Here is an 18,933-nt window from a genome sequence, read left to right on the forward strand (position 1 = left end):
TACAAAACTGTATGGGACAACTAAAGCCTCAAAGAGGTAATATTTAAAGATAAAATGTTAATAACTTTACACTTAGACATCAACACTACAGAAATTCCAAGAATGGCTGCAGCTTGTAAACAAGGAAATTATATAACATTTTAACTTGAAGGAAAATGTCACTAAATGAGTTCATTCTAATGCTATGACTAGTGATGACTCACTTGCATGAATCAAAGTAAACACACAAAGTCCAAAATCAATATTATGGGTAGTTCCTTCTTTCATTACGATAAAATAAACCTTCAGTGTAAGCCAATTTCTAAGCCACAATGCTTGAAAACAGCATTTTTTTTTTTTTTTTTTTTTTTTTTTTTGACAGGCAGAGTGGACAGTGAGAGAGAGAGACAGAGAGAAAGGTCTTCCTTTGCCGTTGGTTCACCCTCCAATGGCCGCCGCGGCCGGCGCGCTGCGGCCGGCGCAGCGCGCTGATCCGATGGCAGGAGCCAGGAGCCAGGTGCTTTTCCTGGTCTCCCATGGGGTGCAGGGCCCAAGCACCTGGGCCATCCTCCACTGCACTCCCTGGCCACAGCAGAGAGCTGGCCTGGAAGAGGGGCAACCGGGACAGAATCCGGCACCCCAACCAGGACTAGAACCCGGTGTGCCGGTGCCGCTAGGCGGAGGATTAGCCTAGTGAGCCGCGGCGCCGGCCGAAAACAGCATTTAATTAGGAAAAAGTTTGAGAATTTCTTCTGAAACCAGTAATAGTTTTTTTTTTTTTTTTTTAAATCTTTATTTGAAAGGCAGGGAGACAGAGAGACTCAGACAGAGATCTTCCATCAGGTGGTAAACTCTCCAAATGCCTGCAAGAGGGCCTGGACCAGGCTGAAGCCGGAAGCCTGGAACCTAATCCACATCTCCCATGTGGGTGGTAGGAACCCAAGTACTTGAGCCATTACCTACTGCCTCCAGGGTACGCATCAGCAGGAAGCTGCATGGAGAGTGGAGGTAGAACTCAAACCCATTCCGATATGGAATGTGGCTGTCCCCAGCAGTGTTTAACCACTGTGCCAAACACCTACCACAGTAACCAGGTTTTAAGATAGAAATAAAATTTTAAGACAGAAGATAGGGAAATGGGTATCTAATCTAGTGGTTAAGACACCCACATCCCATACTGGAGGGCATGGGTTAGATTCCCAGATCCAGCTCCTGATTCCAACTTCTTGCCAAGGCAGATCCTGGGAGCCCGCAGTATTAGCTCAAGTATTTGGATTCCTGTTACCTACATGTGAGATCTGCACTGAGTCCTTGGCTCCCAGTTTGGATCCTGGCCCAGCCCTGTCTATTGCAGACATTGGGGAGTACACCAGCAGATAGGAGCTCTTTCTCTCTGTCTCTCAATTAATTACTTCAAAAATATATAGCAGATAAGACTTTCACTGATCAATTTGCTTTTAACATTTGCATCCCTATTTTTTTATGCTGTTTCTTTGCCCCAACCTATAATCATGTTCACATCTCTATCCTAAAAATAAATACGTGAAATAAAATTGCTGTTTTTCTCTTTTTAGTTAATTCCACTTTTCTTAACAAACCTCCCAAAGAACAGTTATTGTCCATACTTCTACTGCTTCACCACCTGCTCACTCCTTCATTCCCTGAAACCTAGTTTCTGCTCGTACAATTCCCTTGAAACTCCTTTCTCAAAGACTTGCTGATTACCAAAGAGAGCAGCCCTCACACGACTCCATCTGTCTACACTATGGCAGAGCTGAGCACCCTCTCCCCCAGCTCTTCCCTCACTTAGCTTCTGTGACACAGTATTCCTCTCCAATGTTTTGGTCTACTTTTCCTTAATTAGGTCTTTTTCTACCAAGGTTCTATTCTCTGGCCTTTGTGTTTTGTTCTATATGCTGACCCAGACTTCAATATTTTTTGCATGTGATTGCTTTAAATTTGTGGTCTTCAGTCCTGACTGTTCTGCTCTGCTTCAGACATAACCTCTCAGCCACCTACTGTATAGCATCATATCCCTTGCTTGCATCTTACATTCAAATGTTCAAGCTAAGGAGCCCAGTATCAGAAACAAAAGGAATAAATAGGAAACAACAGAAATATCCAAAACAGAATTGTTAATTCATGAAAGTATATTATGTATTGAACTTTATATATAAAGTTTTTAACAACGTGGAAAGTGCTATTAATACAATGTTCAGGAAAAAAAAAAAACAGGAGAAAAAATTTGTATGCAATTTGGTTTCAACTGTGCACAAAAATGAATTGCAAGAAACTGGTTTATATATATATATATATATACATATATATATAAAACTGGTTATATATATATATATATATATATATATATCCCAAAATGCAAACAGTGGTTACCTTTCTTTCATGAATACAATTTTCTTCTTAATTTGTGTTTATTTTCCAAATTTTCTATACTGATGTAGTGTTAAGTTAACTCATTAACTAATTAATTCAAAAGGCAGAGCAACAAAGAGAGAATCTTCCAGATGCAGGCTAACTCCCCAAATGAGCACAACAAACTGGTCTGTAGAGTAAAACGCAATGTTCAGATTGGTCTTCAGTGCACCCTTCTGGCCTCGCCTTCACCACAGCCTCCTCACCACCATGGTCTCCACAGTGTATTTATATTTATGGTGCTGTCTGGGTGTTTATCAAGTCTGCTTTTCTCCTGTATCAAAGCAGAACAATTCAACCCTGTAGATCATTGCTCCTTAAACCTTAGAGGGCAATACTCAAAATTCTATCTTGGGTTAGTTAATAAAGAAAAGAATTGCGTAAGCCTTTTATCCAATCCATAATGAATATTATTGGTAGCAATACTAAACATAAAATTCACTGGCTAAAATGGCACAGCACAATGTTTACACTTGACTATAAACTGCTATGGAAATTAACAATTCTTAACAGAATTTAAGTATGTAAAATGCAATCCTGAAAATTGGACTTAATAATGATAGGCACCATACAGATTAGATTAAGGAAAATTAGGGGACTGGTGCTGTGGCATAGTAGGTTAAGCCTCTGCCTGCTGGGCTGGCATCCCATAAGTTTTTAATGTTAATTTACTGTATTTTCATTTTATTTGAAGGGGGAGAAAGAAGAAGAGGGAGAGGAAGAGGGAGAGGGGGAAGGGATTCTGGGGGAGAGAGAGTGACAGGAAGAATAAATGAAAGAGAGACATCTGGGCCAAACTGAAGCCAGGAGACAGGAACTCCATCCAGGTCCCCTTTGTGGGTGGCAGGAACCCAAGCCATCACTTGCTGCCTCCCAGGGTGCACATCAGCAGTAAGCTGAGTCAGAAGCAAAGCAAGGACCTGAACCCATACTCCAGTATGCGGTGCAGGTGCTCCAAGCGGAAACTCTGCTATGCCAAATGCCCACTCTATGTAGATTTTTTTCCTCCAAGGAGTTTGGATTAGATTGTAATCGAGGAAGCTGGAAATTAAAGGGAATGCAAAGATTCAGGAGAATGGCAAGAACAGGAGGAAGAATGTTTCATTCTCTCCAATGAGCGCTAAAAGACTGGGGAGGGAGAGGAGTACGAGCTAGAGACACAGGTAACAGTAGGAGGCAAGACTCATAAGAAGCAAATGGTAAGACCTAACATGACTTCATTCTTAAACTCCTTAAGCAGCAGCTGGAGAATGAAAGACCTAGTCACCTATTCTCCCTATTCCCAGTCTACTCTGTTCTATGCTTCTGTTCTTCCTAACTCTGACTCATTCTTCTATTGGGTGTTCTCTTTTCCAACCCATTCTATCATCCCACCTGAAACCCTTGTTCTAGGGTTACACAAACTCACTCATTCACAATCTCCTTGAAGAACACGGCACTCACTGCCTAACTGAAACCTGGCTCTCTTGAGGACACTACTTGTATTGTATCCCTGCTCTTTCACAAGCACAGGAGGTAGTGCCAGCACTTTGCTAACTCTTCAATGCCACTTATAGGCTGTAACTCTTCTACGGTCAAGCTGCAGGCTTAAAAGCTTGAGGCTCATGATACTTGGCTATGTCACGCTCTTTCTCTCCTAGATGTCGTCACAGGGAAGTATCTGCTCTGTAATCTTTCTTCATTCCAGCATGACACTCATACTGGCTATTTTAATATCATGCAAATAACACTCTAGACTCTCTGCCTTGTCCCGGTGTTTTTGTTTGTTCATTTTTTTTTTAAAGATTTATTTATTTATTTGAAAGGCAAAGTTTCAGAGAGAAGGAGAGATGGAGAAATCTTCATCCTCTGGTTCACTCCCCAAATGGCTGCCACAATTGGGGCTGGGCTAGGATGAAGCCAGGAGCCAGGAGTTTCCTCCAGGTCTTCCACATGGGTGCAGTGGCCCAGGGACTTGGACCATCTTCTGCTTCTTTCCCAGGCACATTAGTAGGGAGCTGGATTGGAAGTGGAGCAGCTGGGACTCAAACCAGAGCCCATGAGGAACGCCAGCACTGCAGGCCACAGCTTAACTTGCTGTCCCAGTCTTTACAGCATTGCAGCAACACTCATTCTCCGAACCTTGCTGACTTTCTAGACTGCTTCACTGAAGTAATCACAAGCTTTTCTTTTTAAAGATTTATTTTATTTATAAGTCAGAATTACAGAGAGAGAGGGAGACACACATACACACACAAAGAGAAAGAGAGAGAGAGAGAGAGAGAGAGAGAGAGAGAGAGAGAGAGAGAGAGAAACTTCCATCACTGGTTCACTCTCCAAATGGCCACAGCAGCCAGGCTGAACCCAGAGCCAGGAGCTTCTTCCAGGTCCAAATGCCCACAACAGCAAGGCCTGAGCCAGGCCGAAGCCAGAAACCGAGAATTCAACTGGGGGTCTCTTGTGTGGGTAACAGAGACCCAGGTACTTGAGCCATCATCTGCTGCTTCCCAGGGTGCATGGTCAGGAAGCTGGATTGCAAGTGGAGTAGTTCGTACTCAGAACCAGGCACTGCAGAATGGGATGAGGGTGTCCCAAGTGGCAACTTGACCACTGCACCACATACCCACCCACACTTCTTTTTTAGAGATGAAAATGTTGATCCTTGGAAAGTAATTTGTTCAAGGTAGAAATAAAAGTTATTTGGAAAATTGTCCCATTAAGAGGGAATAAAATTGGGCTTGATGCATCAGAGAGCAGAACGAGGACCAATGGGGAAATATAAAAAAAGACATATTTCTACTCAGTATCATATTAGAAGAAATACTATTCACTACCTCAGTACTACCAACAGCTGAATAACCCTGGCCATTTGTGAGAAGTTTATTCTTCATCAGGAGGTTGGGTCACCTAGATGATGACTATGGCTCTTTTTAATGTCAACCTTTTCTAATTAAGCTTTTAGTGTTCCTTCCTAGGATCACTCTTCCTAAACCATTCATTTTAGCCAGGGATGGCCAGTTTATGTTACTAAATATGTATGCATTTCTGTCTCCTTGGTATCCTACCTTTCTCCCACCTCTTCATCCTTCTTCTTTTAGTCAATCCAGATCTTAAATATTCTTCAAGATCTAGAACAAATATCTCGTCAGCTTTATACCTGCACCTGTCACAAGTACTCAAATGTTAGCTAATATTATTACAGATATTATAATAATGTGAGCTGATGACCTCATTTCTGGTTAGGATATAAAGAATTATTTTTAAACTTATTTAAAGTATAAACATATAAAAGTTGTATATGTTTACAGTGTACAAATGTGATGTTTCAATATATGCACTTACTGTGAAATGATATAATCAGGCTAATCAACATATTTATCAACTCATATACTTATCTTTTTCTGTTAGAACATTTACAACCTACTCTCTCAGCAATTTTCAAGCATACAATACAATAACTGTGGCACTACACCGAACGATAGGTCTCTGGAACTAATAACTAGAACTCTGCATTTCCCCAGCCCTTTATTCCTGGCAATCATCATTCTCCTCTCTGCTGTTGTGAAGTCACCTTTTTTATACTCCACATACACATTTAAGATTATGCAGTATTTGTCTTTCTATGTCTGGCTTATTTCATTTAGCATAATGTTCTCCAGGTTCATTCATGTTGTCACCAAAGACAAACAGAAGTAGGAAATTCTTCTCTTTAAAGGCTGGGCAGTATTGCACTGGACAGATTACATTTTCTTTATCCATTTTTCTCTTACGGACACTTAAGTTGTTTCTACATTTTGGCTGCTGTGAATAATGCTGCAATAAAGCATGAGAGTGCACATATATCTCCAACATACTGGCATCGATCCTTTGAATATATACCCAGAAGAGGAATGCCAGATTCAGGTAATAAAGAGTTCTGTGCCATACAGTCAAACACCATTTTGTAATACTGGTCACTTCTGATATTTGCTATTATTACTAATTTTTATCTTAAAAAAAAAACAATTTAATGCACAGAAGCACAAGTTGGTAAGATACAGCAAAAGCCTTGTGACTCAAATCCATTTCTAAATGTTAATCTTAAATAATAATGGATGTGTCCAAAACTTGGCTATAAAGATGCATACTGTAGTTTATTTATAAAAATATTAATAAAAAGGAAAGAAGGCTATTGCACAAGCAATGTGGGTCCATAAATTATGGAAATGCATAATAGGGTAGAACTATATCAAAAGAATTTTTAAAAATATTTATTTATTTGAAAGGCAGAGTTACAAAGAAAGGGGGAGAGAGAGAGAGAGAGAGAGAGAGAGAGAGAAAGAGAGAAAGTCTTCAATCTGCTGGTTCACTCCCTAAATGGCTGCAATGGCCAAAGCAGGGCTGATACGAAGCCAGGAGCTAGGAGCTTCTTCTGGGTCTCCCATGAGGGTACAGGGGCCCAAGCACTTGGGCCATTTTTCCACTGTTTTACCAGGCCATTAGCAGGGAGCTGGATAGGAAGTAAAACAGCTGGGATTCCAACCAGTGCCCATAATGGATGCTGGCACCACAGGTAGAGACTTAATCTACTATGCTACAGTGCTGGTCCACTATTACAATAATTTTATAATTGAATATTTAATGATATGGGAAATATTAAGTTTAAAAAGTTCAATATTCAGTATGATCTCACTTTGGTTAAAAAATGATGTGATAACAGTGTGAAGGAGGATGGGTATATATTTATGTAAGTGAGTGGATCAGTAAAGGTTTCTATACCAAAATAGACCAAAATATCAGTGATAGTCATTATCGCTCATTAATGGGTAATTTTCATTTTCTTTTTTGCTTTTCTAGGTTTTCCCCATGAATCTATATTACTTTTGCAATAAGGAAAAAAAATCACCAAAAGGATTACACAATGTATGATGAATTAAAATTTTGAAAACATAAATGTACTATGGTCAAAAAAGAAAAAAAAAAACAATCCTTTCAGCTTGTTTACCAAGTACAGATCCAGTACACAGATGTGCTTACTAGTTTCCTGGACACTCCCTGAATCCACATGTGTTTTTGCCACAAGTGCATGTGAAACTTAGAAAAGTATTTAGCTATCAGAAAAAAAAAAAAAAAATAAGGCCAACTGTGAAATCCTACAAAAGTGTAGAAAAATGTTTTCTTATTACTTCTTTATTTAATTAGACCAAAACTGTACTTGTTCTCAAAGTCTTAATAAGCCTCAAAGGTAATTTGAATACTATGTCAAAGGAAGAACTATAAAAAGAATTAAATAATGTAATATTCTGCCTTTTTGAAAGATCTTCAAAAACATTTTATTAGTAAACTATTTGTCTTCAGTTGATTAGACCACTATAATTGCACAATATATTTTCCAAACATTTTAACTATTTTACATAAAATCTAACTTTTCCTGATTACTTTAGTAACATTTATTACAAATAAATACCAATTAGCCTTAGTATTTTTTCTAAACCTTTCATTTGAACAACCTTTCCAGGAAAAAATGGATACTTCTAAAATTACTTTACACTAATCATCTATAAAAAACCAAAATGGTATAAGGCAATTCTAACAGAGAAGTTCAGTAAGCAGGCTTGTATGGTTCCAACAGACTGGAATCCTCATTCTGTAATTTATATTTCTCTGAACAGGCTATCTATCCCCTCAGCTATAGTATGTTATATGTAAAACTTAACTCTTCATATCCTCCAGTAACATAAAATACCCCCTCAAACAAAACAAAAAAGAATTTTGACTTTTTTACTTCTGTATGGAATCACAGCATCTGTCATCATTCTTTAACCACTTGCTTGAGAAACTTGAGTTCAGGTTTTCATTAGCTCCATCCTTGGTTATTTTAATTTGCCTCCCCATCTCTAATCTGTCCCAACTTGAACATCAGCCTGCCGGCCAGTTTAAATACCACTTCAATCACATTACAACCCAGTTCATGAACTTAGATGGAATTTTATCCTACATGCAGTAGAAGCAAACTCTACAAATGGCATTCAAAACCTTTTTTTAAGCTTAGCCTCTGCTTCTGTTCAACCTGAAATCTGCAATCAGGCTGATTTATCACCAATTCTGTTAACAAGGACTTGCTTAAGTTGTCCTCCCATGCTCACCTCCTTTAGGATGCAAATCCATGCTCCACCACACTCAACTGAAATGTTAATATGGTTTTCAATAACCATTACAGCTGTAAATAAACTCTTCCTTAAAAATTTCAATAACATTCACATATTGTCTGATCCACTGATTAAGTATTAAGTCACACTGTCTCCTTCTGTCAAACAATTATATGGGTATACCTAAAACCTAATTAAGTAGAGGTAATTCCCTTGTGCCCTTGACGGATGGCTGCAAATTTGGTAAATGTTCAATTAATATCTGGTGACCAAAGAATGATCTGCATGTTTAGTATTTATACAAACACATATAAATATGTGTGTATGTGTGCATAGGTCTTCAAATTGTTCATAAAAATGCACATTATCTTTTCATTATGTTTTCCATGGACTTCTTTAAGCTCCCTCATATACATTCACATATATATATTTAAAATATATTTGGTTTTACACATGGGTATGCATATAATAATTATATTATATAATTTTCTTTCAAAATATTTATTTATTTGAAAGGCAGAATTACAGAGAGGGAGGTCTTCCATCCTCTGTATCACTCCCCATATGGCCGCAATAGCTAAGGCTGGGCCAGGCTAATGCAAGGAGCCAGGAGCTTCATTTGGGTCTCCCACGTGGATGCAGGGGCCCAAGAACTTGGGCCATTTTCCACTGCTTTCACAGGTACATTAGCAAGCAGCTGCACTGGAAGTGAAGTAGCCAGACTCAAACCGGTGCCCATATGGGATGCCAGTGTTGTAGGTGGTGGTTTTACCCACTGTGCCACACCAGCCACTATTTTCTAGGTACCTCAAAGACTTCTAACAAAATGAATGTTGTTTTACATAGATTCATGCATGAGGGTTCCTAAGACCATACCTCCAGGTTTGATAATTCATTAGGAAGATGCAGAGGACTCAACACATGCATGGCTTACTCATGGCTAAGATTTATTACAGCTAAAGGTTACAAAACAGATTCAACACACACTTAATTTCCCTAATACAAAATTATGAAAATATGTACAGGGGCTGGTGTTATGGCATAATAGGTTAAGCCGCTGCCTGTACTGCTGGCAATCCATAGGGGTGCAAGTTTGAGTCCTGGCTGCTCTACTTCCCATTCAGCTTCCTGTTAATGCTCCTGGAAAAGTGGTGGAGGATAGAATACTAGGGCCCTTGCACCTATCTGGGAGAACGGGATGAAGCTCCAGGTCCTGGCTTCGGCCTGGCACAGTGCTGGCTATTGCAGCCATTTGGGGAGTGAACCAACTGGATGGAAGATCTCTTTCTCTATCGCCCGCCCCCTTCTCTCTCTCTCTCTGTAGCTTCTCTTTTCAAATAAACACAGAAAGAAAAGAAAATATGTGCTGTCTACCAAGGAAACTCATTAGAGACTTGGTGCCCAAGATTTTTATTAGAGTTGGACACTGATGCTTCCTTTGTCTAGCATGGATGAAAATTCTAGCCTCTTAGGTGTTTAGCATAAAAAACACTGTACAGACTAGGTAAGCCACTCTTATTTAGGTAGTCTGGGATCATGTATGGAACTATTTACTATTCAAGTTCCCAGATACCAGCCAAGAGTAACTTTGTAAGTAGGTTTTTCTAAGGACAGCAGCCTTGGGCTTGCTATATGAACTCTTTCCTATGTAATTCATTCCTGATTTTTTATGGGAGAAATGGTAGTGTTCACTCTATGTAAACTCGAAGGGTCACATAAAGTTATTTTTTAAAAATTAAAATCTAGTACTTAATTAGAGAAGCTCTGCCTAGACAGGGAACTACTAATTAAAAGTTACGCAATTCTGCAATAATTTACTTGCTTTAGATATTTCAGGTTTTCTCTTTTTTTTCCTTGTAAAATGAGATACCTTTCACCAACCAGTTCTTCTGTAGTCATCAGGGTAAAGGAATCCGCATAACATCTAAAGGAAACAGATCTTCTTGGATGAGTTACTGGTCTTCTCTTTGAAGAAGAGAAGTGCTGGGTGCCAAAGCACTGATGGGTGTTCCAGGTACAGCATCTTACCAAACCCTCACAATGACTCCACATGTAACTGACTGTTTCATGTTACAGACGGAAGTTCTAAGAGGCTTCCTTATGCCAGGCTTCCCCACTACAGTGTACTCAGGATTAAGGCTTAGACTCACCTTCTTCCAAACCCTTGCTCTTAGCTTTATACCAAAAATCTCTACCAAACTTGAAAGGCACAGGCCCCTTGCTAAGAATCATTTCCCTCTATCAGTATATCTTTATTATTATTATTATTATTTGGTTATGAGACACTATTCTTAACAGGATGCAGTGCCAGTACCCCATATGGATGCAGGTTCAAGTCTCGGCTGTTCCACTTCTGATCCAGCTCTCTGCTACGGTCTGGGAAAGCAGTACAAGATGGCCCAAGTCCTTGGGCCCCTGCACCCACATGGGAGATCCAGAAGAAGCTCCTGGCTCCTGGCTTCGGATCGTCGCAGCTCTGGCCATTAAGACTATCTGGGAAGTGAACCAGAGGATGGAAAACCTCTCTCTGTCTCTACTTCTCTGTAACTCTGCCTTTCAAATAAATAAATAATTTTTTAAAATATTATTTATCTGGATTAAAATCAGATTTTAGTCGGAAGAGAATGGGATCAGGATACTTGACTTTTTCATTTCCAAGTCTTTCAAAACATATATCACACCTCTGGCTCATTAAAACCATTAGGAAGCTTCTTGTTCAGAAACTTCTTCACAACACACATTTGTTTCCCTTTATCTGGCATCACCCTTTTTGGGGTCAGACAGACCTGTACCAAAATTTTGGCACTGTACTTAGCAGCTGTGAGAGCCTTGGGGAAATCAGTCATGCTTTCTATACCTCGGTTTATCCACAAAATGGGGATCCCCATCTCACAGACCTGCTACAAGAATTAAATCAAACAGTACATTTGAAAGGCCCATGTGTGTCTGCTGAATAAATGCCTGCAACCGTGAAATAATGGACTTGTGAGAAATAAGCCAAATCAGTATTTGGAGGGAGGAAGAAGGAGGTAGTGGAGGAGTGTCCCAACCACCAGGTGTCACCACTGGTCCAGGAGCACTGGTCTAACTGTCCCAGCTGGGGTGTGGGACACTGCAGGGAAACTGCCTAGGCCTCAGGGGAAGGCTGTCACCTGCACCCACAAGACACTGCCCAGCTACCTTAGGCTCTTCAATGTCGTTAAGAGCTGGAGCCATTCTAGTTTACACTGTCAGGTACATTAAAAATAACTATAATATAATTAATTAGTTGGATTGCCACAAATTTATCATCACAGCTTAAGGACAAAAGCTATCCGTGGAGGACTTTCTTAATTTTGAGAATCAATAGCGTTTCATATCTCCTTTGGCTTAGCCAATGAGATATTTTCGGCATCTACAGGCTTCCATAATGCCACTGCCAACAATCTTCTGGCCCCAATTCCACAACTTATTGACATTATTTCCTGTACATTATTAATACGATGACAAATAAAAGTAGAGGCTTTTTAGGGTAACAACGAAGACTATGCCCAGTATATTCGAAGACAAAATAAACATTAACTATTAATCCTCCTTGATCTCAGGAACTCTAAAGGTCACGTTAAAAAAAATGCTTTTGAAAATCTTCTTGGAAAGAAAAACACCTTTGGGGGTAATCTGTCAACCTGTGGCTAGCCCTGAAGTTACTCAAGGGACAGTGCCACACTGGCTCATTCTGTAACCTGCTCACAACCCCCTCCCCTCTCCCCGGGAGTGAGCTCCTTCCTCAATGAGGGCAGGGCCCTCTGAGGCTAAGCCCTCCACACCGAGCCCCACTAGTGGCCACTGCCAGATGGGTAACTCACGGAGGATGCGCCGCTGCACGATGAGAGAGACTTGCGTCGCCCGCCAGGAACAGTTGACTCAAGTCAAGCCTGACCAGGCCAAGCCTGGCCTCGAAGTGTGCGCCCAAGTCCCCGCCTAACCCACAAGGGACAGGCAGTTAGGCTAAGCACAGGCTCGGGCAGTCTGCGATATTTTTTGTTTGTAACAACAGCTCAACCCCCTCGTTGCACTGCACCAAGAGAACACAGAAGCATCCTCTCCCCGTGGCCATCGCTCCCATTCCTCGTGAACTTGGGAGGGCACAGCGGCCACCAGATGCCATCCCGAGGGAGGAGCGCAGGAGCCAAGGCCATGGGGATGAACCCATCTGCGAAAGCACTTCGTGCCGATCAATAACTCCTGATTCCAGACGGGTCCCCGCCGAGGGCGGCGGGCTCCCGAGGCTGGCCGCCCTGCTGGAGCAGAGGCGCCGAGGTTCGAGATGCTGCCCTTCCGCCAAGCCCCTGAGGGCGGGCGGCTCGCGAGAGCTGGGGGCGCGGGGGGCGCCTTACCTGGAGGACTCGGCCGTGAAGCTGCCGCCGTCCAGCAGCCGCATCTTGCAGAAGAGGACCCCATTGACGAAGGGCACCGAGGAGAGCTCCTCGAGCTCGAAGTCCACCTTAAACTTAAACTTCTTCTTCTTCATCATCATGAGAGCCAGGCGCCGGCGAGCGGGGTGCGGGGGTGGCCCCAAGGGGCGCGCAGGCAGGCGCCGCCGCCTTAGCTCGGCCGAGCCCCGGATCCGCCCAGCCCCATGGCCGGGGCCGCGAGCTGCGCGCGGGGGCGCGGCCGGGGGGCGCCGCAGGCCGGCCGGGGCCGAGGCGGCGGCCGCCGCCGCCGCCTCTCGCGGCAGTCCGGGCCGGAGTGAGGCGGCGGCTGCGGCGCGGACCCCGGCCGCCCGCGGGGTCTGTTCGTGCTGCAGCTCGCCCGGGGAGGGGTGCGCCTTTTCGGTGCTCAGCTCCCCGCCGTCGCCGTTCGTCTGAGAGCCTGGAGAGGAAAAGCTCGGAGAACGGCCACCACCGCTGCCGCCGCCTCAGCGCCTCGGGGCCTCGGGCGCCCCCAGCGGCCGCGGCCTGCAGTGCAGCCTGGGGCGGAAGCGGGAGGGAGGGCGGGGAAATTCGCGGCGGGCGGACGCTTCGCGGGGGAAGCTAACCCGCGACGGCAGTTAACACGTCACGCCTCTCGGGGGTTAAAAAAAGACAAACTCAACCAAAAAAAGCTTCCTTCTACTGCTTCCTGTCCGCCTTTCCTTTCAGCTTCTGCACCGCCTCTTTCCTCTCCCTCCCTCTCCAGTGATTCTTTTCCCTTGGGTTTGAGAGACCTGGGTTAGGAGGCGCAACCAGGCTCCACAACATTGTTTTAGTACAATGGAAATCCTAAAACGAAAATTTCCCTCAGGTACTCTAAATTCACCAGCCTTCGATGCAGATGAGGCCGGGAAAAGGAATGGGATTAAAATGTGTTGAGGTCTTGCCACGTCCCAGGAACTGTGCTGCTACAGGCGTCTGTTCTTATTGTATCCTGTCTCCTGAGACAAAAGTACAAAAGGAATTCAAATAATATCCTCTTTTTAAGAATTTATGTGGCTATGCTGAGAACTGGAGTGTCTGAAATCAAATTCTGCAGGGCAGGCTTAAAAACAACAACAACAAAATCCACCTCTCCCTCGAAGAGCAATTATCTGTCTTCTGTGAGCCTGTACAGTATCTATTATTGCAATCATGTGGTTTAGTTGGTTACATAATGTGTTGGTTTTTAAACTGAATTTTTGTCCTTTTAACGCAAAGGTTGGCTGGTGGTAATCTCTGAAAGTGTGACTGAAAAGATTATCCTCTCATTTATTCATTCATATAAAATATTTTAATTGTCTAAAATGTCAGTCACTGGCTACACCCAATGATCAAAAAAACAACGACTTCCCTGAAGGATTTTACAGTATCAGTATTCCAAGTTTTTGCCCCCTACAAAGGTAAGAATTCAAAGCAGAGGCATACATACAATGCGCAAGTGAGAGCAGGATTTATCTGAAAGAGAGAGAGGGAGTGAATATACATTCACGCCTGAGCGCGGGCCACCCCTGGTGGAGAGATGCCTGTCATGAGTGGGCCCGAGGGTTGCCTATGAGGAGACAGGGGGAGGAGGCCAGAGAAAGACCCATTCACACGGCTCAGAAGCAAAAGAAAGACTACTCCCATATTCAGTCTCTTTTAGGAGATAGGGGGTGGGGCCCTATTTGAATATACAAATTGTGTGGAGTGAAGTGTGTGTAGGGCTTTTTTGGGAGTTTCCTGGGCTTCCAAGTGGAGCTTAACTTCCACGTGGCATCTGGTCCCAGGTGAGATACAGCTGCATCATTGGAAATTGGGCTTTCTGGATTGACAGGTCAAGGGTGGAGTTACAATGTAGAGTACACAGAAATTATGAAAAAAATGTACCAGCTTGATTTATTCCCACCTAACTCCCTGCTTAGTTCCCCCATATTGTGAAGATCCAGAGTCAAGGTTTAGAAGTTTGGAGGGGGTTGGCGCTGTGGCGTAGAAGGTAAAGCCGCTGCCTGTAGTGCTGGCATCCCATATGGGTGCCAATTTGAGTCTCGGGTGCTCCATTTCCCATTCAGCTCTCTGCTATGACCTGGAAAGCAGTGGAAGAGGGTGACCTTACACCTACATGGGAGGCCCTGAAGAAGCTCCTTGCTCCTGGCATTGCAGCCATTTGGGGAGTGAACCAATAGATGGAAGACACCTCTCTCTCTCTCTCTCTCGGCCACTGCCTCTCTGTAACTCTTTCAAATAAATAAATAAATCTTTAAAAAAAAAAACAAAAAGTTTGGAGGTAAAGAGACAGTAGGAAGAGGCGGGGACTTTGGTTTATAGCTTGGATACCTGCATGGACGTTAGTTAATTCTGTTCACTGAGCTGGAAGAGGAGGGCAGATTGGGAAAGGAAGAGAGAAATGGGTCTTTATCTGAACTGCTTCCCAGGAGAGAGGGGCAGCCGTATCTCAGGTGAAAGGTTAAGACTGAACATATGCATTGGATATCAGGGAGAAGCTCAAAAGATGGGTGAGAATGAGTTCCTCTGAAGAATATATGTAACAGGTAGACTGAGGAAGAAGAGATTGAGAAGACCTCTGAAAAGGAGTCAGAGAAACAGATGGCCTGGAAGTCAAGAGAGAATTTTAGTCGTCTAACGTTCAGCTATTCTGACCTACTGAGTGCTAGGCACTATGTTGGGGACTAGAGACATACATAGACACACAGGGCTTGTAATCAAAGGGAGTTCTGCAATCTTCAAGTAAAGCACTAGGAACTCTCGCGAGATCCTACGCCTGCCTCGTGCGCCCGGGAAACCCCGTCGCTCCCTTTCCCCTGGCTGGCAACGCGGAGCCGCACGAGGCCTGGAGTTACCATAAAGGACATCAACCAGCAGGAGTTCGTCAGAGCTGTGGCAGCCTTCCTCAAAGAGTCCGGGAAGCTGAAAGTCCCCGAGTGGGTGGACACCGTCAAGCTAGCCAAGCACAAGGAGCTTGCCCTCTACGAGGAGAACTGGTTCTACCCGCGAGCGGCTTCCAGAGTGTGGCACCTGCATCTGTGGGGCGGTGCTGGCGTTGGCTCCATGACCAAGATCTACGGGGGTGGCAGAGGAATGGCATCATACCCAGCCACTTCAGCCGTGGCTCCACGAGTGTGGCCCGCCGCGTCCTGCAGGCCCTGGAGGGGCTGAAGATGGTGGAAAAGGACCAGGATGGGGGGCTGCACACTGGCACCTCAGGGACAAAGAGATCTGGACACAATCGCCGGACAGGTGGCAGCTGCCAACAAGAAACATTAGAACAAATGATGCTGGGTTAATAAATTGCCTCATTCGTTAAAAAGAGAGAGACACACACAGAGAGACACCCCCAAAGAGGGCAGATGAGTGAGTTTCAAGAAAGTGCCGCAGAACAGTCCTAAAGGATTTGGGCTGAACAACTACTGAACTGAAGATCTAGGAGGTCACTGTTACTCTTGCTTGGCAAGAGACACCTCTGTAAAATAAGGTGGCAAAGTAAGATGAAAATGATACAGGAAATGAATGTGACTGAGGGGTGAGTGACTTCTTTTCTTCTGATTGTTGTCAGAGGCTAGAAAGGACAGTGACTGGAGGAGGAGGGGTCAAGCGTTTTCAGTAACATTCAGGAACAGCTCAAGAGTTAGTCCTTGTCCTAGATCTTGCAGTCTGTTGGAAAAACACAGAGAAGCAGGCAGTTCCAGTACAGTGTAACATGGAGTGTGATTTGTCTATGGTGGTGAGTAGAGGCTGCTGTGGGAGAACATTATAACGTCCTACCAGGATAAGCAGGATTATGGAAGGCTTTCTAGGGTAAGTGATACTTGAGCTGAGGTCTGATGGATGAGAGTGGGGGTGGGGAGCAGTTTCCAGGAAGAACACAGAGCATGTGCAGAGGCTCAGAGGAAGAGCGCCTGTGTTGCAGAGGGAACTGAAATTAGTTCTGGCTGGCTGCAGTTCAGAGTGGGGTGTGGTGACAAGGATAGACTAGAGAGCCATTGAAGTTTTAATGCAGACTGATATATTCAGCTTTGCATCTTATAAAGCTCTCCAGCTGTAGTTAACTGGAAGCGGGGAGACAGTCTGTTACTCTTTTAGAGCCAGGGTTTGATTATTAAACACCTGGTATGAGTCAGGGTCAAGGCAGGAAACAAGTGTCAAAATTAAGTGTTTGAATGAACAAAGTTTAATGACTCGCTGCAGCATTGAGAACAGGGCAAGGGGCCTACGATCCAGCCGGGGGCTGAAAGGAGAGGAGGATACATATCCGGATCTTTCTCATGTCTTACTTTCTGATCTCCTGCTGGTGCCTCCTGAGATCTGGAGCCAGAGGACAAACCCTGGAAGATGGGGTTCCTGAAGAACAGCCTCCTGGGCCACCAGGTGGGGCCCAAAGAGAGCGGGCGGAATGGACAGAGATTAGGGGACAGAAATCTGCCGGCCCACATCTGCCTTGGTTCACTAGGAATCGGAAGCCACTTTGAGTATTTCAAAAAACAAAGAGATTTCATCCAAGTATTTCATTGCTTCTGAAATCCTTGGATGAGCCAGAGCAGAAGTCAGCAGACTCTTGAATTCAAAGTCACATCACTTGAGGTAAATATCACCTGTGTTAACTAGTAGCTGGACTTCCTTTACTTCCTGCGCATATGCGAGTTTTCATTTCCCAATCTGCTTGCTGTTCGGTGGGACCATGTGATTAGGTCTAGCCAATAAAATGTGAGAAGAAATAATGGGCTGTTTAAGGTTGAGGCAGGGAGAAGCCCTTGAGCAATTCTTCCTGCCACAATAATCATGGAAGAGACCCAGGTTAAGATGTAGTGGCTACAAGACTGAAGCTGCCCACATCTCTAAGTTAGCCCATGGAGAGCCACTGCCTACTCCTGCGGTAAGCATTTTGCCTGTGAGAAGGAAACTTAGTTGCATAAGGTACTGCTGGGGACTGCTTGTTATTGTGGCATAAAGGTAGTTTATTTTGATTAAAACACAACATACCTGGAATGGGAAGCTGACAATAGGACTGGCTACTGCTGCCCCATCACCACTGGCTCACATCCATGAAAGCTGAGAGGAACCTGAATGTCACATAATTGTTATTTTTAAAAAAATATTTTATTAATTTATTTGAAAGGTAGAGTTACAGACAGTGAGAGGGAGAGAGACAAAGGTTTTTCTTCCATTGGTTCACTCCCCAGGTGGCCGCAATGGCCAGAGCTGGGCCGATCCGAAGCCAGGAGCCAGGAGCTTCTTCCTGGTCTCCCACATGGGTGCAGGGGCCCAAGGACTTGGACCATCTCATACTGCTTTCCCAAGCTATAGCAGAGAGCTGGATCGGAAGAGGGGCAGCCGAGATTAGAACTGGTGCCTATATGGGATGCCAGCACTGCAGGCAGAGGATTAACCTACTACACCATGGTGCTGGCCCCCCAAAATATTATTACACCTTGCTTGCAAGTGGCCTCAGCCACAGGAAGGTAGCCTCCATCATATACCTGTTTCTGTCATAAGTACATCTCTTTGGCAGACCTCATTTGCCCTAAGGAGTGGAGGAGGGCTGAGAAATGTAATATTGTCTCTTTCCAACTTCTTCAACTAGAATGGTGGGATGGCAATTCAGGTAACAGGCCTCAGTATCTACCCCAATACCTGTAATCAAAGTTCCTCAAAGGAAGGGTAGACTATTAATCATATTTGTATCTTGCCTGGTATCTTACATTAATTAGTGTACAATAAATGTTTCATTTTTATTTTTAACACTTTTTTTTAAAAGGCTTATTTATTTATTTGAAAGACAGTGTTACAGAGAGGCAGAGGCAGAGAGAGAGAGGGAGAGGTCTTCCATCTGCTGGTTCACTCCTCAAATGGCCAGAATGGCCGGAGCTGGGCTGATCCAAAGACAGGAGCCAGGAGCTTCTTCTGGGTCTCCCACGTAGATCCAAAGGCCCAAGCACGTGGGCCATCTTCCACTGCTTTCTCAGGCCATTAGCAGGGAGCTTGATTAGAAC

At 43.8% G+C, this 18,933-nt stretch overlaps 2 protein-coding genes across 2 annotated transcripts in view; one reads left to right on the top strand and one right to left on the bottom strand.

Annotated features, from left to right (window-relative positions):
- Positions 1 to 13,434, bottom strand: part of EEIG2 (EEIG family member 2) — a 79,125-nt gene extending 65,691 nt beyond the window's left edge. Inside the window, exon 1 of the mRNA XM_002715816.5 lies at positions 12,893 to 13,434. Within this exon, the coding sequence (XP_002715862.3) occupies positions 12,893 to 13,032 (140 nt within the window). The 5' untranslated portion in view covers positions 13,033 to 13,434. The remainder of the gene's footprint in view (positions 1 to 12,892) is intronic.
- Positions 13,435 to 15,892: 2,458 nt separating this feature from the next.
- The window catches only part of LOC100344331 (mitochondrial adenyl nucleotide antiporter SLC25A24), a 91,846-nt gene continuing 88,805 nt past the window's right edge, over positions 15,893 to 18,933 (top strand). The window contains exon 1 of the mRNA XM_051856215.2: positions 15,893 to 16,466. The gene's annotated coding sequence lies outside the window, so the exon portion shown is untranslated. The remainder of the gene's footprint in view (positions 16,467 to 18,933) is intronic.

Source organism: Oryctolagus cuniculus, chromosome 7, assembly GCF_964237555.1.
Source record: "Oryctolagus cuniculus chromosome 7, mOryCun1.1, whole genome shotgun sequence".
Classification (NCBI taxonomy): Eukaryota; Metazoa; Chordata; class Mammalia; order Lagomorpha; family Leporidae; genus Oryctolagus; species Oryctolagus cuniculus.